At 37.4% G+C, this 26,058-nt stretch overlaps 3 protein-coding genes across 5 annotated transcripts in view; 2 read left to right on the top strand and 1 right to left on the bottom strand.

Annotated features, from left to right (window-relative positions):
- Positions 1-1,547, top strand: part of LOC109236712 (50S ribosomal protein L18-like) — a 2,941-nt gene extending 1,394 nt beyond the window's left edge. The window contains exons 2-3 of one of the 2 annotated variants that reach the window (XM_019402920.1): positions 685-794; positions 946-1,547. In XM_019402920.1, the coding sequence (XP_019258465.1) occupies positions 950-1,306 (357 nt within the window). In that variant the 5' untranslated portion in view covers positions 685-794; positions 946-949 and the 3' untranslated portion in view covers positions 1,307-1,547. The remainder of the gene's footprint in view (positions 1-684; positions 795-945) is intronic. The other variant, XM_019402919.1, reaches the window with a different exon arrangement.
- A 1,694-nt stretch (positions 1,548-3,241) lies between these two features.
- On the top strand, positions 3,242-5,779 carry LOC109236703. The gene is made up of 6 exons (XM_019402910.1): positions 3,242-3,490; positions 3,752-4,048; positions 4,204-4,382; positions 4,503-4,766; positions 4,900-5,298; positions 5,608-5,779. Exons 1-6 carry the CDS (start codon positions 3,242-3,244, stop codon positions 5,777-5,779), a joined length of 1,560 nt encoding a protein of 519 aa, XP_019258455.1.
- A 638-nt stretch (positions 5,780-6,417) lies between these two features.
- Positions 6,418-23,321, bottom strand: LOC109236711 (exocyst complex component SEC10). 2 transcript variants are annotated; one of them, XM_019402916.1, is made up of 25 exons: positions 23,172-23,321; positions 21,565-21,660; positions 21,221-21,472; positions 21,061-21,135; positions 20,503-20,604; positions 20,162-20,212; positions 19,913-20,018; positions 18,588-18,707; positions 16,876-16,967; positions 16,428-16,593; positions 16,266-16,342; positions 15,821-15,919; positions 15,645-15,735; positions 14,354-14,439; positions 13,668-13,841; positions 11,545-11,598; positions 9,639-9,767; positions 9,443-9,535; positions 9,213-9,359; positions 8,919-9,016; positions 8,627-8,711; positions 8,046-8,104; positions 7,574-7,672; positions 7,406-7,489; positions 6,418-6,836 (listed from the first exon to the last, which is right to left on the bottom strand). In XM_019402916.1, the coding sequence occupies exons 2-25, from the start codon at positions 21,658-21,660 to the stop codon at positions 6,767-6,769; spliced, it is 2,505 nt and encodes an 834-aa protein (XP_019258461.1). In that variant the 5' UTR covers positions 23,172-23,321; the 3' UTR covers positions 6,418-6,766. The 2 variants fall into 2 exon arrangements, with proteins under 2 accessions (XP_019258461.1, XP_019258463.1); XM_019402918.1 differs by having other exon boundaries at positions 23,177-23,321.
- Between the last annotated feature and the right edge of the window lie 2,737 nt (positions 23,322-26,058).

Below are 26,058 nucleotides of genomic sequence, written 5' to 3'. Positions count from 1 at the left end.
GGTGACAGCTATTTTACTGTTTATTTCCTCATAGAGTCAAAAAAAAGCCATTCCACCTTTGTGGAAATGGTGACAACACCATGTTTGCCTGCGCAACTCTTTATCCTATTCCACGTTTTGCCCTAATAGCCATGCACCTCAGCTATCAATCCATTGCAATCGAATCCTTTCTGTTAACTCACACCAGTCTGTACCTTGGCCCACCGTCATGCTCGCTTGCTAACTGCCCTTTCCAGCCACACTTGCTATATCTCAGGTCCATCTCCACCTTTTCTGTTGCTTTACATGAATGGAAGATTGCCTCTTTCAATGTTAAAAACAGGAATTAGTTTTCAATGAAATTTAAGAAAAGCACTGAACATTTAGAGGACATGACACTTCTAGGAGTTGATTTACAGATAGATCGACTATATAAAAAGAGACTTTAAATCCTTGAAACTTGAGATGTTAAATTATCTGTCAAGTTGTATATATCTGCTAAATAACTCTTTCATTGCTGGATTTGAAACCGTGGGTCTATTAAGCCATCTCATAAATGATGGGTTTGTACTCCCTTAGTTATCTCTTAGGATTAGTAGTTATAGTCAGCTCTAGTGTAAGTTACTAAATTGCATTTCTTGATGATGAGAATTGAGAAGTACTCCCTGAATGTTGAGCTCTATCTTAGTTTCTTTGATATTTCAGTTAACTTCCTTGATGGAAGGGGAGCTTTGACGTAACTGGTAAAGTTGTTGTCATGTGACCAGGAGGTCACGTGTTCGAGCCGTGGAAACAGCTTCTTGCACAAATGCAGGGTAAGGCCACGTATAATAGACCCTTGTGGTCCGGCCCTTTCGTGGACCCTGCACATAGCGGGAGCTTAGTGCACCGGGCTGCCCTTTTCTTTTTTTCTTTTTATGTTAACTTCCTTGATGATACTTCTTTTGATGTCTTTGTTACTTCTAGCAAAATGGTGATTCCCCCGCCAATTAGACCAGACAGAGTGACGAAGTATCTCAAACCTTACGTGCTGAGGATGCACTTTACAAACAAGTATGTAAATGCTCAAGTAGTTCACACACCAACAGCAACAGTGGCTGCTTCTGCAAGCACACAAGAGAAAGGCTTAAGGCTTGCCATGGTAGAAGGAAAAGAAAATACTAGAGATGTTGCTGCTGCTGCAAAAATAGGTAAGTTGTTGGGAGAACGGTTGCAGGCTAAAGGTATTCCCGCCATATCTGTTTTCTTTAAGAGAGAGCAAAGATACCATGGAAAGGTCAAAGCAGTTATTGATTCAGTGAAAGAAGTAGGCATAGAACTGGTTTGATTGAAACACAATGACCACTTTCTCGTTTCATGGCCTGCTGGATTTCCTCCCAAGGCAAAGGATTTATATGTTCTATTGTCTTTGCAAATCGGTTTTCGCTAGTTAAGCTCTACTTCGACAATTTGCTCGTCTGTTCTTCGAAACTGGAGCAATATGTGGTTTTCAATGTATAAGGTGTCAGTGTCACTTATGACATTTCCTGTGTTCTGAGTTTCTTATTCCAAGAAGAAGGTTCCTAGCCTCCTGGTCCACCCCCCCCCCCCCTCGCCCCACCATCCTACCCCAGCTACATGACTATTCTCCAGTAACTATTTTCCTTCTCGAACCTGATAATTATAAATCCTATTCATCATTTGCGTAAAGTTGAAGTTAAACTAGGATGTAGAAGATGTGGTTTCTGTTTCGGGTTGAAAATCTGAACTTCTTGATAATCAGATTAAGAAACAAAAGGGAATGTATACAACATTATCACTTGATACTACAATTAACGTCTAATAACTTATTAGGCTTTCAAATCAAGTATTTAAGGAGAATGCTCGAAAGCTGTTTTAAATCCACAATTGCATTAACGATAATTGTATTAGACTTTAAGTTTGGAGTGAACAAAGTAGGGGTATTATCACTTTTAGCCCGCGCAAGAAATTATTTACATCTGGTGGCCGAAAAGTGTATAAAACTTGTATAATTTTTGTATATAACATACAGAATGTGTATATATAAAAAATATACAAATTTTATATATTTTTTTGATTATTATTTTTACATCGACTATACAGTGTCATTTTTCCAATAAAGTAAAGTTTTTCAGTTGTATTAAGAATGTTTCAATGCAGTATATCATCCTTGACGCAATAGGCTCCAATTTAAAGCGATTAGAAACTTGGTATACTCTGCATATATTAGTTTCTTTTTAACTCGATATCTTCTTAGAAAAATTAAAATAATTTAATATTCGCAAGAAAATAGGCATTTGTCTATTTTGACTATTGTGGTAATGTGGTTTAAGAAAACAAACAAAAAGATTGTACCATTACTTAAAAAAACATATAAATAGAGAAAATATTGCTGGAAAAAAAATCGTATGCCCACTATTTTAACTCTGTACAATTCTATTTACTATATTTGTGCAGAGAAAAACAAAAAAGATATCCTTGGGTGTCTAGAAACTAGAGTAAAGGAGTTAAGACTCTTTTTGCAAAAGAATAAAATAGATATCCTTGGGTGTTTAGAAACTAGAGTAAAGGAAAGAAAGGCAAAAAATAAAGTGAACAAGGTAGCTAGAGATTGGGGTTACTGTTGCAACTACACTAAAGCTATAAATGGAAGGATTTGGCTCTTATGGAAGACACACCTGACAGTTAAGGTACTCCAAATACATGAACAATTCATTCATTGCTCAGTGGAAGATCAAGCAACAAACTCCTGATTATGTTGACAACAATATATGCTAGCAATAAGGTGCAGGAAAGGGCAAGCCTATGGCATGAATTGCACATACTAGGTGGTCAGATTCAAATACCATGGCTTATCGGTGGGGATTTCAACAGTGTGTTAACCACTGAAGACAGATTAGGACAGACAGTAACAACTAATGAGGTGTAGAATTTCAAGCAGTGTATTGATAACATGCAACTGACCCCACTAAGAACAAAGTGGTGCTTCTTCATCTGGTGCAACAAACAAAATGCTAATGATAGAGTTTGCAGTAAAATTGATTAGGCTTTTGGAAATTTCAGTTGGACTCAGACTTATGGACATCTAGAAGCTGATTTTCTGGAACCTGGAGTATCTGATCACTCCCCAATTGTAGATCAATTATGGAAGAGAAGAACTATCTACCCAAAGCCTTTCAAGTTATACATGGTGACAATGGACCATAAGGACTTCACTCCTATGGTGAATAGAGTATGGCAACAATAGGAAGAGCAGGATCCTATGGCACTTATATGGCTGAAGCTAAAAAGACTAAAAGATGAGGCTAACGGTCTGAACAAGGCTATGGCAAGCTATGAACAAAGACTAACTCAAATTAGGCAGAGTCTAGAATGTGTTCAAGCAGCTCTGGTCACTGATCCCTTTAATCAGCTGTTGATTGAGCAGGAGAAGCAGAATATGAGTGATTTGGAGAAATTGAGTACAATAGAAGAAAGAATATTGAGGCAGAAATCTAAAGCAACATGGATTGTATGGTGACTCCAACTCGAAATATTTCTATGCACAGCTGAAAATAAGTACCAGCAAGAATAATACTACTTCTATATACAATGACTTGGGAATGAAGATCACTGATAAAGGCTGTGGAAAAGGAGTTTACTGATTTCTTTATACAACTAATGGGGAATGCTAATTGATTAATGCCATGACCTAATACTAGTATCATTAAGGTGGGAAACTATCTCACTTTACAGCATTAACAGGAACTAATAATGGATATAAATCATTAAGAGATTGATGAAGCAATTAGGGATATTCCAAATGGATAAAGCCCCTGGAGTGGATGGTTTTCCTATAGAATACTTCACCAAGCAATGGGATACTGTGAAGCAGGACATATATGAGGCTATGTCGTATTTCTTTCACACAGGTAGAATGATGCCAGCATGGAATTGTACTGCTATTACACTGATTCCTAAAATCCCAACTCTATCTAAAGTGAAAGACTACAGGCCTATAGCATGCTGCACTACATTGTATAAAGTTGTTGCAAAGATACTTACTAGAAGAATAAAGAAGGTAATAGAGGTAATCATTGGGAAGTCAGAGTCTGCATTCATTGAAGGAAGGAGTATCATTGATAACATCCTATTAGGCTATAATAGGAAAGGTTCATCACCTAGATGTGTAATGAAAGTAGACATTTAAAAGGCCTATGATTCATTGGATTGGCTGTCTCGTAGGTGTGTATGCTAACTAATCTTGGGTTCCCCCAAAAGTTCATCCATTGGGTAATGGAGTGTGTTTCAACAGTGTCTTACTCATTGGTGCTCAATGGTGGCCTTACCAAACCATTCCAGGACAAGAGAGGGATTAGGCAAGGAGACCCCATGTCTCCTTACCTATTTGTCATTGCAATGGAGTATTTTCAAAGAGAGATGAATCAACTACCTACCATAAAGGAATTCAAATACCATCCAAGATGCAAAAAGCTGGGAGTGACTCATATTTGTTTTGCTGACGACTTACTTATGTTTTGCAGGGCAGATATAACCTCAGTAACCAAAATGCAGGAAACTTTTCAAAGATTTTCTGCTGCATCCGGCCTTCAGGAAAATGCAGACAAAAGCTCCATGTACATTGCTGGAGTACACCAGGACATCAAAGTCTCACTGCTCAACCTAACAGGGTATACAGAGGGATCAATTCCTTTCAAGTATCTGGGAGTTCCATTGTCTGCAAAGAAGTTAAATATTCACCAATGTTTGCCACTGGTGGAGAAGATCACTGAGAGAGTTAATTGTCGGTAAGCTAGGATGCTATCATATTCAGGAAGAGTGCAGCTCATTAAGTCTGTGCTCTTTGGCATGCAGACTTACTGGGCTCAAATATTCATATTGCCTAAGAAGATTATGAAGATGATTGAAACAATTTTGCAGAACATTCCTTTGGACTAGCTCAAGTGCTACATCTAGGAAAGCACTGATAGCTTGGGACAAGGTCTGTCAACCAAAAGCAGCCGGGGGATTAAATGTTATCAACATGAGGCTATGGAATAAAGCAGCAATCCTGAAACAATTGTGGGCACTGACCATGAAAAAGGATGCATTATGGATCAAATGGACACATTGCTATTACATAAAGCAGAAGGAAGTTGACACAATGGACACACCTAATACAACAGCTTGGGTGGTCAGGAAGATCATAGAAGCAAAGAAAGATTTATTAAAGGTGAGCACAGTGCAGACCAGCCTTACTACAGCATTAGCAGATATGGAGAAGCAAGGCAGATTTCAAATTCAGAAAACCTATATTCAGATGCTGCCTCAATTTCCAAGGTTGGCTGGAAGAGCATATATATGCATCCATAGATCCATCCAAGATTTAAGTTTCATTTATGGTTGGCAATTCATCAGAGGCTAGCCCTTGTGGATAGACTATATAAGTTTGGGATTCAAGTGTCGCACCAATGTGGCTTTTGTGCTAAGAGCATAGAAACATTTAGTCACCTATTTTTCGAATCTCATGTACAAACATAATATGGGATAGAGTACTCAAATGGCTGGGAATTACAAAGAGAATAGGCAGATGGCAAACAGAGATAGAATGGATCAGTAACATAGCTAAAATGAAAACTGGCATGGCAGCTATAACTACTGCAGCTTTTGCCATGGTAGTTTGTTGTATTTGGCGAGAAAGGAACTCCCTCAGATTCAACAAAGGCAGATATGTTGCAGATGGGATATGCAGGGATTGCCCTACACATGCATGTACAAGGAAGATCAAATAGTAAATGGCAACCAACTTTGCAAGGATTGAACAAGTATCCGTAGAATAGTTGTAATTTGCTTGAAAGTGTAACTAGTTTAGCTAATTGTAATTGTAATTAGGAGGCTGATGGCCAGCACCAACCTGGTTTTGTAAAGACAGTTTTTGATGAATTGGAAAGTCTTTAATCAAAAAAAAAAAAAAAAAAAAACAACAACAAAGAAGTTATAGAAATTTTAGCTTGGAAAGGTATGCCCTGGTAGAAAAGTGGAAGGACAAATTGGTGAAACTGAACCTTGCACTGATAGGAATATAAGATAGTAGTAATAGTTACTGTTTAAACGTCTGAGGTTTGAGAGTTAGCTATGTGTCAAGTTGGATTTCTTTCTTTCGTTTTTCCCCTGAGTTTTGCCAGCAATTAACGGGAGAAGGAAGAGATTAGAAATAAAGAGTTGGTGAATCGTTAACTATTTCTTTCATCCCAAAACTTCTTAATGCACCATGAGTTTGCTGGTGAATACATGGTTGACATATCTTTTAGCAAAAATCTAATGTTGTCTCGCCAATCAAATAAATAGGCAAAAAATAGACTTTTAAAGTAGAGAGGCGGAACCATTATCCATCATCAAGTTTTGAACTATGCATCTCGGGTATTTCGGTTACAAAAGAACAAGATTAGGCAATCGAAGTCTGTACCAACAAAACTGATATATCTTTCTCGTCAATTATTAACAGTATAGCAACAAGCACATCTAGCAAAATCAATTTGCAAGAGAAACTTTTGCAGGTTTCAAAAACATAAACAACAATGGAAGAGTGAAAAATCACCAAAACTAATACAGAAAAAGGGGGTTCATATAACTTAGAACTAGGATTTTCTACCTCTAAATTAGCAAAATTTCCCCAAATCTTCTAGCCCAGGAATAAAAAGTTCCAGTTTGAGATGGACGAGCCTTGCCATATAACCGTCAACTCTATATATGCTACCAGCAGTCGGATTTCTTATAATTTCAGAATGTAATTTCTGATCCAACTAAGCTAATTCCACAAGGAGCTGAGCTTTGACGCGAGTTTTGCACTCTTGTAATCGTCACGAAGTTGAATAAACCTGAGTTTGCAGACACAAGAAACGTTATTCTAGGTAGAAAAATGGGCTAGAAATAGAGTAAAAAAGAACTCAAAAAACTGTCCCTTCTTATGCAAACTTGTACAGGCTGACAATCATATACGGCTAGAAGTCATTCAACCTTTTTGGTGTCTACTAATCATAAAACAGAATTTTGGTTATTAAAAACTGTGGTGGACATTTCACTTGAGCACATGCATAGCATGAAAAAGAACATATCTTTTTTTTGGGAAAACTCTCGGGGAAAGTCGCAGCCGCTACCCTTCGGGCGCGCACCGGGTAACCTGCTCACTATGCAATAGCTCGCAAACCACACAAAGATGTAAACCGCAATAGGCAAGCCAGGTGCGACGAGCTCTGACTGAGGAAGCTGTTGGTGAGGGGAATTGATTCCAGGTCTCCCATGTGGGAAACCACTCACCCAACCAACTCAGCCACCCCTTGCGGGTGACAAAGAACATATCTTATAGAAGTAATTATGTGAGAAATCTGCAGGAAGCACAATGTAGATTTCTGCGCACAGTGCACAAGAATGTCAACATCTTAGTTACCTCTGAGCATCTTTCTTAATGCTTGGAGTTCCCTCAAACAGCGGGCCGAGACTTTCAGGAGCAACAATAAACACATTTGCAATGCTGAAGCAAAAGTTAAAACAGGAAACATTAGGGGAGAATATATTTAGTATAAGGCCTACAATATTCAGAACACTTGCAACTTACATTCCGAGCTGTTCAAATTTCTCATCAATCTGAGGGGCATTGAAACTACGGACATACTCCCCATATTCTGTTATATCACGCTTCAAACGCAGTCCTCCACTGCACAAGTCAGAGAGAAATAATGTCAATTAGGATTTAGGAGTAACTTAATAAGTAGATGAAGCAACTTTGAGTGAAAGCAAATCATAATTTGATTGGTGCTATGAATTAGCACGAAAAGAACATCAACAACACCCTTCTCTTTCGCTATGCTAGCATCAGAAGAATTTTCGATTATTTGTTGGCCTTGTTTTTTCTTTTTTCTCTATTCTTTTTCATTTTATCGCAGTTTCTGGGAATCAGTCTTGATTCACCACAATTCCTACATATATTGTCTTTAGTGGGATCTTTCTCTTGCATAAAGATCTGTGCCTGATAATATTAATAATAACAATAATAACTATGAAATATTTTCACAAGAGAAAGGAATTACCTAGGATTGAAAGTGAGCTTTTGCCAATGGTTAAGCAAAGCTTTGTGCAAGCGATTCCCCTATAAAAGATTTTAAACATAGAAAAACGCAGTGTCAATACTAGAAATTCTGATTCAAAGAATACTAAATACGGAATCAAAAAATAGTTGTAGATAATTCGAACATTGGTGAACTGTCAGATACAACAGAAAAGCATAGCACTAAATGGATGCGAGAGCCAAAATTTTAGTTTCATCCCAGCATTCATATAACAAATGTATTGAGGCACACTTAGCAAGATCAATTCAAACAATTGGTGAATCTGAGAGTTACAACTTACACGCTAGGGCATGTTTAATGTCATTAAAGTAGATTATGCCAATTCAAACAAGCTACTGAACAATTTCCAAAAACAGAATTCCTTGAAACTACAAAAATAGCCGATTGGGGCAAGGATCAATTGTCATACGTCTAGAAACAACTTTGGACCGGGCAATTTCAAGAAGAAAGTTTTACTTGACAGATAATTATGTGAATAGTTCCAACATCAAGGGGTTGGACAAAGAATAAGAGCATTCGCAGCAAGAAGAACATTAACATACCAATTCAGTCAGGAACGCTTGTTTGTTGAGCCCTTCCAATCCAGTGAATGCCGACTCAAGCACACGAGAAAGATATGCAACAACACTGGTCAATCGAGATATTATCAGCATACGATAAATGAGGAAAGTAAATATAGATAGAAACGAACATCAATTTCAGAGATAAGGTCAACTGAAAGTTTGTATTTTTTGTGTCAGAAATATGATATTTTTCTGCTTCTGAATGGGAGCAATATAAAAGACCCCAGATTAACATATATGCATCTTGTAACTAATATATATAAAGCTTCACCATGCACAAGCACTTGTTGGCCTATGGTCCGGGATAATGCCATCATCAGGTGATCGATAATCTGTTGCTTTTTGCTCGGTTGACAGTAGCCTTTCCACCTGATTAACAGTCAAAGAAGGGCAAACACAGTGTTAAACAAAATGCTGGTTTGAGAGCACATACACAAGAACAGAAAAATTTAAAATAGTTGGTAAAAGTGATCAATAGGATCTTTTGCCCAGGGAGGATAAGGTGTCCACATATAGCACATATCAAGCCTATACACCAAAAAAGCATATATTATGAAGCACAAACCTCAGCCATGACAGTTTCAATGCACTGTTGAAGCCCCTTACAGGCAACATTCTCTGCACGAGACATAGCTGTTGCCATTTCTTCACTGGAAGCAGCATGAGCACCATCCACAGGAAGCAAAAGCCGCGATAAGGAGTTCACAAAATACTGAAGAAAAGCAAGACTTTAGTTGCAATTGAGTGTTTCAAGAAGCATAAAAAATAATCTAATTACAGTTCAAACCAACCCACTTGCTGCAAAATAGCCACACTGCTTCCACAACGTTGCACAGCGAGCATGAAAGATCTGAAACTGCTTTCGCCAGCAGCAGCCGCATTTTCTGCCTATATACCAGCAAACATATCATAAGCCAGCTGGTCATTCTCTACCATTTAGATGTTATACAAAGTACAAACTTTAGATCACAAAAAAGGACAGAATAATTACGGCAGAAGCAGCTGCTGCAGCAACTCTTCGGCTAACACTAGTTCCCAGCAAGTGCTTTTCCCTTAAGGCAGCAGCTTCAGTAAGACCATCTCGGGCTCTTTCAAGACCTCCTGTTGTGTACTGACTGACCTGCGAAAGGCTAGAGTAAGGAAAGCAATTGTACCACAACAACTACTAGTGCCTCAGTCCCAAACTAGTTGGGGTTGGTTTTATGAATCCTCAATAACCATTTCTATTTGGCTTGTGTCATTCTGTACTCAATAATTCGTCTTTTAGCACAAATTAGGCTTTATCCAACTTGTCATCCCTACATATAAACATAATATACATACCTGAACTGAAAGGACTCTTGTCAAACACCAGATGTAATGCAAGTGTACCAAGGACGAGGACCTAATGTAAGTGTACCTACCCAGGACGAAGACCTAATGTACAAATAACAAGGGTACTCATTATGTGGGCACGTTGTGACTTGGTGACCAAACATTCACTTCCATATAACACTGCAGGTCGCAGGACGTTTTGTAGAACTTACCTTTTACTTTGGCAGGTAAACTCTTATCAAATAACATTGTTGTAGCACTTCTCCATTCCAGTCATCCTTTTCTAATTCTGTCGTACAGCTTCATCTATTTGAATTGACTGCATTTAGGCAACACCATGCACCTTATTTCACCTCATATCATTCTTCTTATGCTGGCTAAATTTGTGGTGTATATTTATTTTTTTGTTACTTCTACTTATCCTAAATCCATTGCTCTCTAGAGTGCTTCTCCATAGTCAAGATTTTGGTTGACTTCTTTGCTAATTTCGTCGATTAACACACTGTTTGCAATTAACATACGATGGAGTCCTATCTTGTATACTATTGATTAGCTCATTAATAACTAGGGTAAACAAGTATGGTGCAACCCATAATTATGGGAAATTTCTTTGTATCTCCTCGCACTCTTTTAACACTTGTTAAAGCTCCTTTCAACCACAATAAAACAAAAAGATATTACAAAAATTGAATGGGACTCTTGCCTTCATCGTCAAATATGTTTCTATACAAATTCAAGATAATTTCCACAACAAATGACAAGTAAAGCGAACAAAATAACTCCTTAATCTTCACTAGAGGAATTGCTTACATGAATTCTCAATCTGAGAGAACTGCAGAAAAAATCAACTATAGAAATTTGGATCTATCATACACAACAAACAACAACAGCCAAGTGAAATCCCACAAGTGGGGTATGGGGAGGGTAATGTGTACGCACACCTTACCCCTACTCCAGAGGAACGATAGACCCTTGGCACAATAAGATGAAACGAGACAGTGTAGTGGTAACAACAAAGGAGTCCGGAAAGATAACACCAACAACGTAATAACCAGAAAATAGAGAGAAAAGTAATAACACTGAGCAGTAACAATGGCACAATACTACAGACGCAATGGAATAATATGGACACAACAAGAGCCACTAACATCCTAAGACAAAACACCTCCAGACTAGCTTCCTACAACCTAACCTACAACCCTAATGAAATATTAAGGACACAACTGGAGCCACTAGCAGCCTAAAACAAAACACTATCAGATTTATAATTTACCTTCTATGAAATTCTAAGGTCAACCCGGTGCACTAAGCTCCCGCTATGTGCGGGATCCGGTGAAGGGCCAGACCACAAGGGTCTATTGTATGCAGCCTTACACTGCATTTTTACAAGAGACTGTTTCCACGGCTCGAACCCGTGACCTCCTAATCACATGGCAACAACCTTACCAGTTACGCCAAGGCTCCCCTTCACCTTCTATGAAATTCTAATTCAATTATTCAATACTCTCCAATAACATGATGAAAGCTATAAGATGGCATCAACAGGAGCAAACTCTAAATGTAAACAAAGATGATGAACTTACCTGGTCCAGAAGGCATGTGAAAACAACTTTAACGCTAGCAGCAAGTGTGGCAGGCTGTATATAAAACGTAATGATCAATAAGTTTCTTCCTGTAGGTTTCTTACTGAGAAGTAAATCAGTTGATAAATAGATCATGTCAAGAGAATGGGATTCTAAGTGTACCAGTGGAAGACATTAAAAAAGATAAGTAAATACGACATATTTGATTACTACAAGAATTAATGCTCTACAATAGTCTTTATATACATATTGCAAATTGAGGACATGACATCGTGAAGCTTAAATTGAAGCAATTGAAAAATTAGCACCAGCTCTCCTCAATTTTCCATGGATAACTAGCATATGCATCAATGAACTTATGAGGCTGGGCTGGGCATCAAAGGAGAAATGTGATAGAAGTGTGAGATAATAGTCCTTCAAGTACTTGTTTACTAATTAATTGAATTCGTTCTCCTCAAAAGATGAAGTAACATGCAAGTAGTAATTAGTAAAATTGACAAGACTACTGACCCAGGTGTTATTGTCACAAAAGATAACATTAGTAGAACGCTTGCATCCTGTTTGCATATTAATGTTTTAACAACATCACACTTTGCTGAAATAAATAACAAAACACAAAGTCTTCTACTAGATACAGTGGAAGCACAGAGGCGACGTGTATATAGGAAACAGCATCCGACACTTGTGCTTTTTGGTATCCTGTGTCCAGCTGAGATGCACATACTAGCACATGTGACACGATTATCCAAAGTGTATTTTGCTGTTACATTAATTATAAAAATCTTTGAATACGAGCATCCTGAAAATGGGTATGTAAGGGATAGGGAAATACTCAAAAAGTAGAAGAAAAAAGAATATGACTCTAGGACTTGGGAGTTAAAGCAAATAGAAGGTCTACAACTTTTACTGACAGAGGGATTCATACAAGCAACATTTGGCGACAAATTTCTAGGCTGTTGTTCAAAAACTCAAAAAGTATTGATGGTTGGAAGATACAGTTGGGAGAAACTTTAATGGATGGGAGACTTATAGGGTCCATATGCTACTGCAATTGATAGAAGCCGGCATTGGATGTAAGCGCAAAAGACTCCTTATGGTAACAAGCTAAATAGGATGGCAGATACTCACTTAAATCTTGTTATCAAGCTCCTTAGAAAAATTAAACCAGGGAACATGGTTAATTGGCCAGCGAGAATGCTTTGGAGAACTGGAGCCCCAATAAGTGTCTTGACTGGGATGTTTAACTCTACATGAGGCATATCAAGCTCAAAACAACTTGCAAATATAACCTATATAGTGGCGATATTTTTATTGAGGATTTGGCTGAATCTGCAAAATGTACTGTCACACCGTAAATTTACTTGGCAATCTGGTGTATTTTTTTGAACTTTAACTGAATCCAGTGCTGACGCTTTCAGTCGATAATCAGTTGGCAAGGAAAAAAGCTAAGGATGAGATGCAGGCATAGAGAAGAATTCCTTTATCTGTATTTTGGACAGTTAGGATAGAAAGAAACCATGTGTTTCGGGAGAAATCAGATAATTCTCTTGTAAAGTTTAGAATCTTTTCAGAATTAATTAAGAATTTGGTGTACGAGAATGGTTGCAGATGACATAGATACAATGCTGGATTTTACAGATTGCCGACATACTTAAAGGGACAAATCCATCTCTTTTGCATATAGCCAGTGCAATCTTTATGCTGAAGTCCTTTGAATAAAATATCTTTTTCTTACAAAATGTATGGAAGAGCCGTGTCACTCCCTCTGTATGTATAAGTCAACTATTGGTTTTCACTATGAACTAAATAATTTGTTGATGTGATACGGGACTCTACGTTTACAAGATGCCCAAAATAGAGAATCTTGCGCTTTCACTATCAGCAGTCATACGGCCTAATTTTCAATCCAAATTCTAATCTGACTAGCCCGCGGCATCTTTTTTTAGAGAAGAGGTCAAAAACTCGATTAGATTGCAATGGATATGGTGTGAACGAAATCTACTCAGGCAATTCAACAAGCCTAATGCAATAAATAGTTCCCTTTAGTGTGCCAGGCAAAGGCAAAAGATTGAGAGATGATGAAGGTGCAGCTTCAGCAAGATCTTGAAACATGTAATATGTACCTGTAATGAAAACAAACTGCATCTGGATGTTGCTTCTTCGTTCCAACGAACAAACTCTGTCACCACAGCTACAGAAATTTCCGGGTTAGAAAGTGCCATTGAAGCACCTTTTGAGCGTCCAATTGTCCCAGACGACTCTGAGGACAGCTGGCTTTCGCTACGTAGTTCGTCCATCTACAAATTAAAGCAAGAAGTCTGTTCAATATTGTTCAAGAGCAGGGTTCAGTAGAATGATATCCTACAGGCGGAGAACTTTTATAAACATCTAATAAGTTCAGAAGTGTCTATTATTACAATGACAATGTGGAGTTTCAAGATTGTTTAGTGCTCTCCAGAGACAGGTAGCCTTGTCAGCTACCGTGCAAAAATTTCATGCAAACAAAATTTAAATTGGCAGGAGCCTATGTGGAGTAAATCTTTTGCAATTTATACACCTACTTGGTGCTTTGGATCGGAATTATCTCAAGGTTCCCAACAACCAGTTTATACTAGAAATTCGACAACCAATAAATTCTTTCCTTTATTTGTTATGATAAATTTTACTTCAGGAGTTTTGATTATTTATATCATGAAAAATAACTTCTTTCAAAGTTTTCTTCTTCTACTTAAGCAAAAGAGAGAAAAATGGATTTCTTAAACAAAAACTTGGAGTGACAGACTGTTCAAAAAGAGAAGCTGCCACACACCTTAGCTTTGTAAAGTTGCTTAAGAGAGGCTTGCTCGCACTCCACGTATATGTCTTTGTGTGGTAGAAACAAAGACTCAGTCAAACCTGAACCAGACGAAAAATGGAGATGACAAATATAATCAACATAAACAAAGTCGGTCAAAGAAATGAAAAAAGGAAATAGTCTGTGATCAGGACAATCTATATTGGCCTTGTGGTTAAAGATACTGAGTTGCTTCAAAGAATCCAACCACAGCGGCAGGCCACAGTAAGTGATCTTACAGGACTAGAGCTTTTCTGGAATTTTTCAAAATGAAGCAAATGTAAAACCTGTCTTAGCGTACTACAAGAAGCATAACACCTTCGATTTGATATGAGTTGTCATGTATTTACCATTTTAGTTTATTTCTCTTAAACAGGTAAAAGATAAAAAAAAAAATTCTACAATGTTAATTGATCAATAATGTCTAAAGCAGTACATGTTTCAAAAGACAGAAAGAACAGAAGTTGGGTATCCAAGACTTCTCTTTTATTAAGAACCAGACATCCTAGCAATACCTACAACCCAAGTTTCTTCAAAAATCTGTTTTTACCTTCCACTATGCTGAACACCATGTTCTTCTTTCTATCTGGTTAACGTCTTCCAACCTATCCGTACAATGCAGGGAATGCCTAATAACTCACTTTATTTCTTCTAGCATTTAGGAAATCTTCCTCTTTCTTTGGACTTACTTGTCCTATTCTATTTGATAATCTTATTCCTTGACGCCATGGAAAAGAAGAACAAGTCTTTCATTTTTCTTCATAACTTCGTAGATAAAGCTGATTAAGTTCTCTGCTACTCGTACTGTTTTATGACCCCTCTGCCATCTTTTCACCGTCTCAATTCATCCTATTTCATCAGATCCGGGATGTGATATGGTTCCGAAGGATGAACCGGATATGGACACTTTTTGACTAGGAAATGATCCGTCTGCAAGGAAATAACTCCTTCTATTATACATCCCTATTTGTATCGCGTTGCTATATGTACCTCTTAAAGGTTCTTCAGAACCTTATCAGTAACTGTCCAAGTTAACAGACATTTCAGAATGAAGACTCAAAAGGCTTAAATCATCCATTTAAAAGTGTTCTCTGTAAGATAAATCCTTAAAGTACCATTCTGAAGCAGCACGTTCTTTAAGATAAAAGCAGCCATATGCGTATTTTGGCACTCGGCACCTCTATTAAAGGTTATAGCACATGTATTCAATTTCAACAGCTACATTAAAGTAATAACAAGAGGGCAAATGGTTACTTTTTATTTGTACCTTCAACATCCAAGTCACCACATCCTACACTTCGTAAGTCCTTAGAAAACTCTTGTGTCTTCTCATATGCAACAGCCAGCAATCTGAGATACTTAACAAGGCAAGAAAAGAGTCAAAGCCCTTAGTTTCTTTTTGACAAGTACAAAGGAAAAAACAATCTCTGTGACATCACTTACTAATACAAGTCCACCTTCTTCCATGGGAGGTGGGTTAACAAGAGATGGTTTCTGTAAGAGCTTCTCTAGAAGTTTTGGAACACGATCCTCCAAGACACGCTGTTCATAACCTCAATCAATTAGTCACCAGTTCCACCATTTCACTTTCTTTTTGTTGCTATACTCATTCAGAAATCACTTTGCTGGAATGGAAACAATTAGAATATATAAAGTACAGCAGACAAATTGGAGGAAGCTCAAGACATTCATAGATAGAAATTGTCATACTTCTAAAATAACTGATGCAATGTCAAAGCACGTATATTAATCCTTCTATGCATATATTGCCAAAGCTCTTTGACAACATAGCCTGAACTACCTTAATTTTTTCTGATACAGCACCATCGTACAAAAAGAAGATAAAACTAGGAGTTAAACTGCCTCAAAAAGTATTAATCAACCATACCTGAACTAATATCGACATTACATCCTTAGGGGAAGGGAAAACTGCTGCTATGGTGGCTGCTTCTTTTCGCACCGTGTCTGGAAGAAAACATAATGTGATAAAATTTAAAAGGAATATATTTTGAAGAGAAACACCTTTCTTTTAAACTTCAATCAGATTTACCTGTAATCTCTTTAAACATTGAAGAAAGTCCCTTAGCAACATTGCTAGGGCTGGGTTGGGCACCCTCATCACCAAGAACCAATTTGGCATCCGCATTCATCACCTCAACATCGAACATTGGACGTAAACCCACGTAGTGTTGCATGGCACTGGTACCCCTGTTAAACTGTTTCGATGAACGAACATGCCAAAAGATGAAGAGTTCCTTTAATATTTGGTACATAATTCAAAGAAAGAATAAAACGTTTCAGATGTTTCCAATGGAGCACAACCAAAAATTTAAGAGACTCTGACTTTTCCAGAATATGTGCACAAAGAAAAAGTAATCTCTTTAAGTTATTCACACATTTTGATCAGCTGCACCTTATACCATTTTTCCAGTAAGTTTCATAAAGTAATAATCTGATGAAGGAACTTTTGAAAGGTCTACTGAAACTGCTCGATTTACCTGTGACAAAATTTTAGCATATTCACCCATCCTAGTCAAATCGTGCTTCTGTGTAGCCGCATCAAATCGAGCTAATAATCTGTTTTCCAACTCTACAGGTTACCAAATGAGAAGATGACTTAGAATGTCCTTCAAGATGAAAATGTGGATGCGACATCAGAGGAAACACACACACACACAAAAGGAAAAAAAATAAAATATAAATAGACACTTTAGCTAGCAAAAACCATCACTAGTCGAAAGAAGAAAAAAAAAGATAGACATCCATACAGCGAATGTAGAAATCAAGAACCCCACTTAGTAACACATTAGATCTTAAAATGCAGTATTGTCCGTCAATCTCATAAAATCCATTTAAAACTAAAGAGACAATACCCCACGTAATGGTTGACAAAATTAATTTTTACAAGTTTAAGCAGATCCACAGATCTTTACAGATGTAGCTACTCTAGATGAAACTTTTTGAAATAAAAACTAGTAACCTGAGCATGAATAAAAGGCATTGGTGACTCAGATGCCCTTTTAATGTACACTATCCTGCTATAATATGTCAAATTTATGTTTATTGTAAAAAATTTTCAGGACTGTCACAAGTTGAGCAAATTCAAGTTAATGGCTTATAACTCAGAGATTCAAACTGAACCATCCACTACAAAGATCAGTACAACTTCAGATTCAGAGCAGTATGATCTTTGAAAGAGCTAGAACATAATATTCTAGCATTCATTATTCCCTTTAACAACAAATGTTTGATTGACCTTTTCCTTGTTCTTTTCTCTTCTTAGGGATAGAGATGCACTATACAAAAGTCTCAACATCCTTATATGAGATGACCTTACATCTTGCAAAAAGAAAAAAGTCAAGAGACATGTGAAAAAAGGGCAACACATCGATGATATGAGTTTCATAGGTATTGTGCATATTCATTGGTCCGAACATGCTTCATGCTAGTCTACACAAAGTATAAGAACCTTCTGCCTTAGTTATAATTGTAAAGTCTGTCGCTTTAAGTCTTAAGCACTTCCATTGGTGTTAAGTATGCTTCATGCCAGACAAGAAAATCATTGGTGGCAAACAACAATTTTGTGGTCTAAGAAATTGAAAAAGATTATAGTTAGGTGACGTAGCTATTGTTTAGTGTTTTCCATCACCAATATAGAACCCATTACGCGATAAGACGCAGGTCTTATTGCCTTGTTGCCTGGACTGAAGCACTACCTAAGCAAGGCGAAGCACTTATCCTGTTTTGAACCTAGCTTTAGGGCCTAAAAACGCCTTTTTGCGAGCCATTGACAACACAGCCACTTGCTTCCGGAAAAGAATAAAGTAACCATAGAAGCTAATCAAATAAGGAAGCACAACGTGATAATGCATATATCCTAAGAACTATCTTAAAAAGGTTCATCTAAGAGTTGTCAAAAGGTTTTTAAAACTCCACATCTTATATACTGATAAATGACCTACTTCTGCTCTCCTTTTTTATCAGCGCGAGTTCAATAAAATATTCTGCTCCTTTAACATAAAAGCGAAGTTCCAGCAGCGGATTTAGATTCTCCATTTCTCCTTGAACTAGTTTATGAATTACTAGCTTGTCAAGGAGAACTGCAGTTGCAAACTTAGCAGTATTCAAAGCCATTTTACAGCTCTTAAAGAAATTCATGAGGAGCACTGAACCACAAGTAGTTAAAGAAAAGAATTGTTCACTGTTGTACCATTGCAGTACTCTTGAAGGTTTGAGATAGCAACTTCCAATCCTTTACTTGAAGTTGCATTGCCAACAGCAGAGGAGACAGTTGTTTTTTGTCTTCCAATATCTTCATCAGCAAATGATCCTGAAAATAAATGAAATGTGATTATATCCAGGGGAAAAAATCTTAGTGTTACATATCAAAGATGAAAATCTTCGGACGAAGGATATATGATTAGTCACTCAAATGCTTCCTTTTAAATCAAAAAACAAGAGAAATGTAAATGGCTGAATGCAGCAAAAAAATTCTCCGTTGTTACAATCCTCAATCCCAAGTATTGAATCAGGGATCAAGACATTGCTTTTTGTTGTACAAAAAGAAGAAGCTAAACAAGTGGACGGCAAAAATCCTCTAATATCCTCACATATTAAGGACTTGCGAAGTAAATATATTGGTGTTTTTACTGATAATGAAAAACAAAACCTAAAGCAACATCACCAATGGGAGAATAGGCAATTATTGAGAGAATTAAGTCATTAACCTAAACCAAAGGGCTATCAAGCTTCTCCATCGCCACTCTGAAGTAAACTCTCAGGCAGTCCCACCACCTAACCCCAAAAGTAAAAGGACACAGAGCACCCAGCCATTTGTGTCAAGTATTCTCATATGTGATGGCTCTCCACAGAAAGAGGACTAGTGAACCATTACATAGTTATCACAAAAACAAAACCTGGTATTTGAGAGATATAAGTTGTCTGAGAGTCAGAAACACTGAGCTTTCTCTGGTAAAAGTAATTAAAGGAAGCAGAATATTGCTAATTGATTTCCAATGAAGGCATCTAAACAACAACAACAACAATGTACCCAGTATAATCCCACAAGTGGGGTCTGGGGAGGGTAGTATGTACGCAGGCCTTACCCCTACCCGGCGAGGTAGAGAGGTTGTTTCTGATAGACCCTCGGCTCAAGAAAAGGTGAAAAGAGAGAGAAAGGAAGAAGACGAAGAAGAAAGAGGAAGAAGAAAGAAAGAATAGGGAGACAAAGGGCGATAAATGAAGGCATCTAAAGTCACTTTTATTTTTTGTAGGCAAAGGAAAACCAGATGGAAATGCCCCATACAGCCAAGCACTTTAACTATCCAAAACAGGAAAGCTTAAGTAAAAGGAAGAAAAATGAAGAGGCATAAGCACCAAGCAGGAGCATTTCCTTAATAGTAGCTACTAGTTACAACCAGTTACCAAGTTTGTCCTTAAGAAGGTGAGCTCAACTGAAGATTGTAAAACAAATTTTGGTGAGGAAACTTCACATTTACAGCTTTGAGAATATCCAGAGAAGGGTAATAATATTACTTAATTTCTGTGCAATTGAAGCAGCTTCAGCAACACGGTTATCATCAGTAAATAAAGGAGAAAGTGCTGTCAGGTCTCCTGGACTTCTATTGAACTCCATCAAGTACTGTTGAATGCAAGTCAATGTAATACCGTCAATTTTTTTTATAAAAATAAACCCAAAAAAGAGTTTCTTGAGCAAAGGATGAGTTTATGCATTGTGCACCATGAATGAGATGACTTTCAGATGGTTATTCATCAAAATGTTACCTTTATGAGCTCTATCGTCTGACTAGCAGATTCTCTCTGCGTATCTGCACTCTGACCAGCAACAAAGGTTCATTAATACCAACTTAGTCTCAACTAACTCAGGAAACAAATTGATATAGGGAAAATTAAAAACTTTAGAAGAAATGTTTTTCTTTTGTCCTCGTAAAAAGTGGCATTCTTTTAACGGAGGAAGAACACTTAAGTTTTTCTGGGAGTAATCAAATCTTACTTTCTTACTTATGTATCAGATAAAAATAACCCAAGTCATGCATTTAATCAATTTCTTGCAACACTAGCAAAGAACAAAATAGCGAAGCTAATTAAGCAAAGATTATATTTACCTGCAAGTGATCTCCTATTTTGGCTGCAGTATGACCCACACTGGATATACGTGAATCTAGACGTGCAAAGCTACCAAACAATCCATCTACACCTTTTTCCAGCTGCACATTTTAATACTAATTAAAGCTAAGCTATCTAGGCTTTCGTTAGATCAATGTGTATAAAGAAGCTCCATGTACCACCAAAGATAATGAACACGATTAGAAGTTCAATGTGAATAAAAGATGATGTGAGAGGCAAATGAGGAAACAAATGGTTCAATCCTGCTTTCCAGAAAGAAATATAGTAAGCACATCAAGTACATTTTCACATCATAGAGTGTCATTGAAAATGTTTACTAGGACACTACTTTGTTCTTTAATTAGTCAATTCTAGTTCCATGAAATCCCATGTTCTTCCTCTCAAAAAGAAAAAGAAAAGAAAAGAGAGAAGGATTCCATGACAGGTGAGCTAACGTTTCCAAGCAATAACCGAAAAGGTGTTCCATTCGCAAACTAATGATTTTATCTTGTAACGCCAGAACTATACATATGCGTGAATTTCCTGATCTTACTGACCTCAGCAAGCGTCTTACGGTGCTTCAAGTCTTGGACAGCAACTTCTTTTTTGAGATTGTTTAGTTTCCCATCAACCTTATAACAAAGATAAGGGCTTTAGGTAAAAACTCTTCAGAAAGAATAAACCTCAGTGGATCAGCACAATATCCTTTACATATACCTGTCCTTTGAGCTCAACCAATTGGGTGCTTGAATTCTTAAATAAAGATAATAAAGCATCAACTTCAGGGAACAATGGGCTTGATAGTCCTTGAGCTGATTTTCCTGCATTTGACCGCAAATTCCCATTTGATAGCGCATCAATTCCAACGATGTTCCCATGACTTTCTGATGAGTCTGCTTCTTTTTCCAGATAAGAAGGCAATAGCTCAGTCACCAAGTTGCCAAACAGATCATCAAACGAAAAGTCCCCCTGCATAATCCAATATAGCACATTGCTAACAATTAACAATTGAATAATTTAAATTAAGTTTTTTCCACTCTAAATGATGACTGAGACATCACCTTGAAATCATCTACATCAAGAACTAGTGGATTAGAGTCAGAAGCTGCAGATTTTGGCATACGGTTAGCCTGCGGTCCGTCTCTAATCTCTTTCATCTAGTCCACATGAAACATGATCATTAAAAGTGGGTAAAATTTAGTAAAAGTATGGTGTATCAGAGAGAAAACATCATTATTCTCATTTGCACCAGAAAGTTCATTACTAAGTGATATTAGCACATGATTGACAGCCAGTAGGAACTTAACAACCACCGATAAAACAAATGCCACAAAAATTGAAGAAAATGATTCAAATCTGCCCAAATACTTTTATGTCGGGTAAAAGTCGGGTGATTGTGGATGTGGATCTGCTTTATGTCAATTTCATCTCTTATTTCTCAAATTCATTGGAATAATGCATTTTCATTTGAAATTTTCCCCTTTTATCTTAACCTTATCATGCTTGTCCAAGTAGCTGGTATTCCGCAAAAGTTGAACATCAAAAGGGCTTATAACAACACTATTAAGAAAATGGATCTCGCACTTAACTCAACTCCAATAACTAGCTTAAGTGGTGAGAATTGTTCAAAAACCACATAAGAAGACGCTTAACCAATGTGGGATTCTAACGCCCCGCATAATCAAGTCTGGACACGTGGAGTATGTCCCGAAAACTAGCTCAAGTGGTGACAATTAGACAAGAAAACATAAGGATACAACAACCCATACACTTAACCGATGTGCAACTCTAACATACATGATATGGTAGTTCCTACTGCTCTCATAGGCTTGAATAGGCTTTAATAGGATAAGGTGTAGTTGAATAATGACTTGCATCTTTTTGTCTGGACTACTAAAGACCCTTTCGTTCATGTATTGCTTATAACCATGCCATAAATTGTGAGATCCTATTAAGAAAATAGATATTGGGTCCAACGCAACACAGCAAAAGCTAACTCATGAAGTGAGAAATTTCCTAAAACTATATAAGGAGACAACGGCCCATTCCCCCAATCAATATGGGGCATTTTACACCTTGCATACCCAGATTGGACATTTGAAGCATGGACAACATAACATGAGGGTCCCACATTAAGTAAACCAAGAACAGAGTCGGGTCTAGCTCTGATACCATGTGAGAAATAGAACACAAGAGAAAGAGTTTATGAGAATACGTACGCACAGAGCAATAGAGAAACCAGACCCAAAAAAGTGAACCACTTGACACTTATATTATACTCCTCGGAATTTCAACCAAGAGCTGGTAAAGCATATTCCTCAACAACCATGAACTACATTGTATTGGGAGATGGATATAAAATCATTATAACCCGACTATCCCCGTATAGCTAGCCTTGTTTGGTACATAGAGTTAAGTCCTAATATGCATTGAATCATAGGTTTAGAAAAGTTGATGCTACAGAATAAGCATAGCCCATTAAAATTGTAAATTTGGAGATAGCAAAATCGCCCATCAAGAACTGCATTTTATATGGTAATTGTCTGGAGAAATCATTTGTATTTTGATTTTTGAACAAACACAAAGCTTGTGTAATTTGCCCATCTAAAGTATAAAAACATAAACAATAATGCATAGGAACTTTTTAAACTTAATTTTGTATTCTCACCGTACGTTATGCAATTCTTGATTCTTCTTAAATTGGTGCAGTGTTAATGTCTACTTAGCAGTGATGAAGAAAAGGGGACGATGAGAGGGTGCAGATGATGACATATTGAATCTGCAAGTACGAAAGTTTCCCGGAATCGTAATACTACTTCAAACCCATTAAAAACGTTCCACGTGTTTATATGGGAAGCTAGCTAGGTTTAATTTATACTTATACAGAGGAAATTTTATTTTGTATTTTTCATAACAAACATAAGTTATGGTAGGCATCTCACTATTTGACAAGTTGTTTACTCTTAAAATGGAATAACAATTAAATTTGTAAGTGGTTTTAAGGATACGTGGATTAACTTGATACAAAGCGATAAATTAAGTCAAATTGAACGAACAAAGATAAAATGGATTCAAACCACACAAGGAGGATAGTTCCAGCCTTAATGAAATATTCGCCCTCGATGCGGACTTGCTATGGCCAACACTGGTGAACAAGAGAAAGAGCTAATAATAGAGTAAATAATAATATATTGCTTTTGAATGCGTTTTACAATGTACTTCATGAATTTCAGACCCCTTTTATATAGCAGGGGAATCCTACTCTAGATACAACTCTATAAAAGGTAAAAAATCCTCTGATTAACTAATTGCTGGTTCTTCATCGATATGTGCCGAGATCCCCGCCGTGATACCCGGCCGGCCACGGATATTACGGCCTTCTGTTGGCCGTGGTCGATTGCCCGACAATGTTCTTCGAAGTCGTTCAAGGCTAGGACCGATCCCGAACTGTCATGCCCCAAACCTAAAGAGGCGTGGCCGGCACCCGGTGCCATACTCGGCCCGAGCGTACCACTCTGTAACTGTGAACTCTGGAGGGGTAACCCTTAACTTAGGCTGATGAGGCTATATTCTGAATCATCTGAAAATATCATCTCTCTCATATGAGGGGTAAACATACCCATATATATATATATATATATATATATATATATATATATATATATATATAACTGTGCAGGATGACGAGGCTTCCATGAACATCTACTTATATACAAACTATACAGGACTTGTATACAAGCCTCTAGAGATAATTGAACTGTACCATGATTGGGACAGGGCATCGACCTACCCACTCAAACCTGCATATATAAAGTGGACTCCAAGGTCTAGACCTGGTAACTCCGGGGAAGTGGAGCTTACCAACCGAGCAGATGTTTGACTCCATCTACTGGGAAGGTCTATCCAGCTGTCTATCAGGACCTGCAAGCATCAAATGTAGCGTCCCCGGCAAAAGGTACGTTGGTACGAAATAATGTACCGAGTATGTAAGGCAACAGAATAACTGAAACCTGAAACTGACTTGATAATATTATAACTAAAAGTAATTGAGTGTCAAAGATGATTTGAATATATGCTGACTTTACTCTCTCAATATAATAGCCATAGCTTCACACCTCTTTTTCCCCCACGCCCTATTACGAGATTGAGTTGGAAGAGTTTTTTCAATTAAAGTGATATTTTGGAAAGGGATTATTTATTATTTAGAGTCGCCACTTGGAATTGAGTTTTGGTGTTCCAAGTCACCTTTAATTGAATCCCTTATCAAAAGGAAAATTTGACTCCTAATTTATGGTTTACGAAAATAAAAGACTGAGTAAGGAATTCTGTTGACCGAGCGGAAGGTGTAAGGCATCCCTCGAGTCCCGTGGTTCTAGCACGGTCGCTTTATTGACTAATGTAAGGCTTAAATCAATTTTTAGCTAGCCCTATAACACTCGGTACGTATAACTGCTCTGCCGTAGTAGGCTCGCTCATAGGAGCTCGGCCATACTAGGCTCCGTATCTCGGCCATTCTAGGCTTGCTCATAGGCGCTCGGCTATAGTAGGCTCGGTATATAAATTACCATCTGATCGGAGATTGCCCATTAGGGGCCTGCCCACCGATTATAACTCGATGGTGGTGAAAATACTGTAGTACTGCTCAATAGGGGGCCTGCCCATCGATTATAGCTCGATGGTGGTGAAAATATTATAATACCATATATATATATATATGCTCTCTTAACTGGAAGAAGACAATATTCAATTGAATATAAAGTCTCGATAAGGGAGAATACTGTAAATTATGAGACTAGGATAATGTACATAAATTCGGGAGTATGAACTTTTCTTTATGCCTCGTTATCAAACACATTTAGTTACAAGATCATGCCAAAATGAAGGAAGGGTTCAGCCTTAATATACCTTATCACAATCTGTCCAATAACCCCGTTACTCGTCTCATTCCACCTTAACCTACAACAACGATAACAATACTATCATCAAGTTATGGAAGGTACAACTATCATACCATGAACGACAATCATATTTTATAATAAAACGGGCAACATCTCCCCTGTAATCTTTACTTCCTCCAAATTCGACATAACACCACCAACAACAAGAACAAAATAATAACAACATGTATTTATCATTTTCCAACCTTATATCCATAAAAAAAATACCACAAAACAGCCCACACACCCCAATCGGTTCATACACAAAACGACAACCCTATTAGTGTCAAACAACCCAAAAATATAACGACAAACGACCAGCCAACCGCCCTTCCATTAGGTGGTGTTTCTCTACACCCTTTATCCTCCCAAGCTCCATAAAAACAGTAGCAATAGAAACAACCCAACAGCAACACAAAACATCCCACAAAACAGTCCTACAGGTTCAGCAGCTCAAAATTGATTTTTCAGTTTACTAAAACACGTTTTGACTTGTCTTTTATTTTCAATTGAGCAACACAAACAACAGCACGTAATTAAGCCTCTTATCCAATAAACCATCTATCAAATTCAACTTAAAAATAAGTTCACAACCATCCAACAGTGATGCAACAATAA

Source organism: Nicotiana attenuata, unplaced genomic scaffold, assembly GCF_001879085.1.
Source record: "Nicotiana attenuata strain UT unplaced genomic scaffold, NIATTr2, whole genome shotgun sequence".
NCBI classification, from domain to species: domain Eukaryota; kingdom Viridiplantae; phylum Streptophyta; class Magnoliopsida; order Solanales; family Solanaceae; genus Nicotiana; species Nicotiana attenuata.
Note: the sequence above shows the minus strand (reverse complement) of the source record. Positions and strands in the feature narration are given on the sequence as shown.

What these genes read in the sequence shown, in the direction of transcription:
- LOC109236703 (XM_019402910.1), top strand. Translation starts at nt 3,242, where the DNA reads ATGGCACTTATATGGCTGAAGCTAAAAAGACTAAAAGATGAGGCTAAC. An exon ending in ACTGAGAGAGTTAATTGTCG is followed by an intron (nt 4,767 to 4,899) that starts GTAAGCTAGGAT and finishes ACAATTTTGCAG; the next exon opens with AACATTCCTTTGGACTAGCT. An exon ending in ATGCTGCCTCAATTTCCAAG is followed by an intron (nt 5,299 to 5,607) that starts GTTGGCTGGAAG and finishes CTGGCATGGCAG; the next exon opens with CTATAACTACTGCAGCTTTT.
- LOC109236711 (XM_019402916.1), bottom strand. Translation starts at nt 21,660, where the DNA reads ATGAAAGAGATTAGAGACGGACCGCAGGCTAACCGTATGCCAAAATCT. An exon ending in TTGATGTAGATGATTTCAAG is followed by an intron (nt 21,473 to 21,564) that starts GTGATGTCTCAG and finishes TGGATTATGCAG; the next exon opens with GGGGACTTTTCGTTTGATGA. An exon ending in CCAACAAGTGCTTGTGCATG is followed by an intron (nt 8,712 to 8,918) that starts GTGAAGCTTTAT and finishes TCGATTGACCAG; the next exon opens with TGTTGTTGCATATCTTTCTC.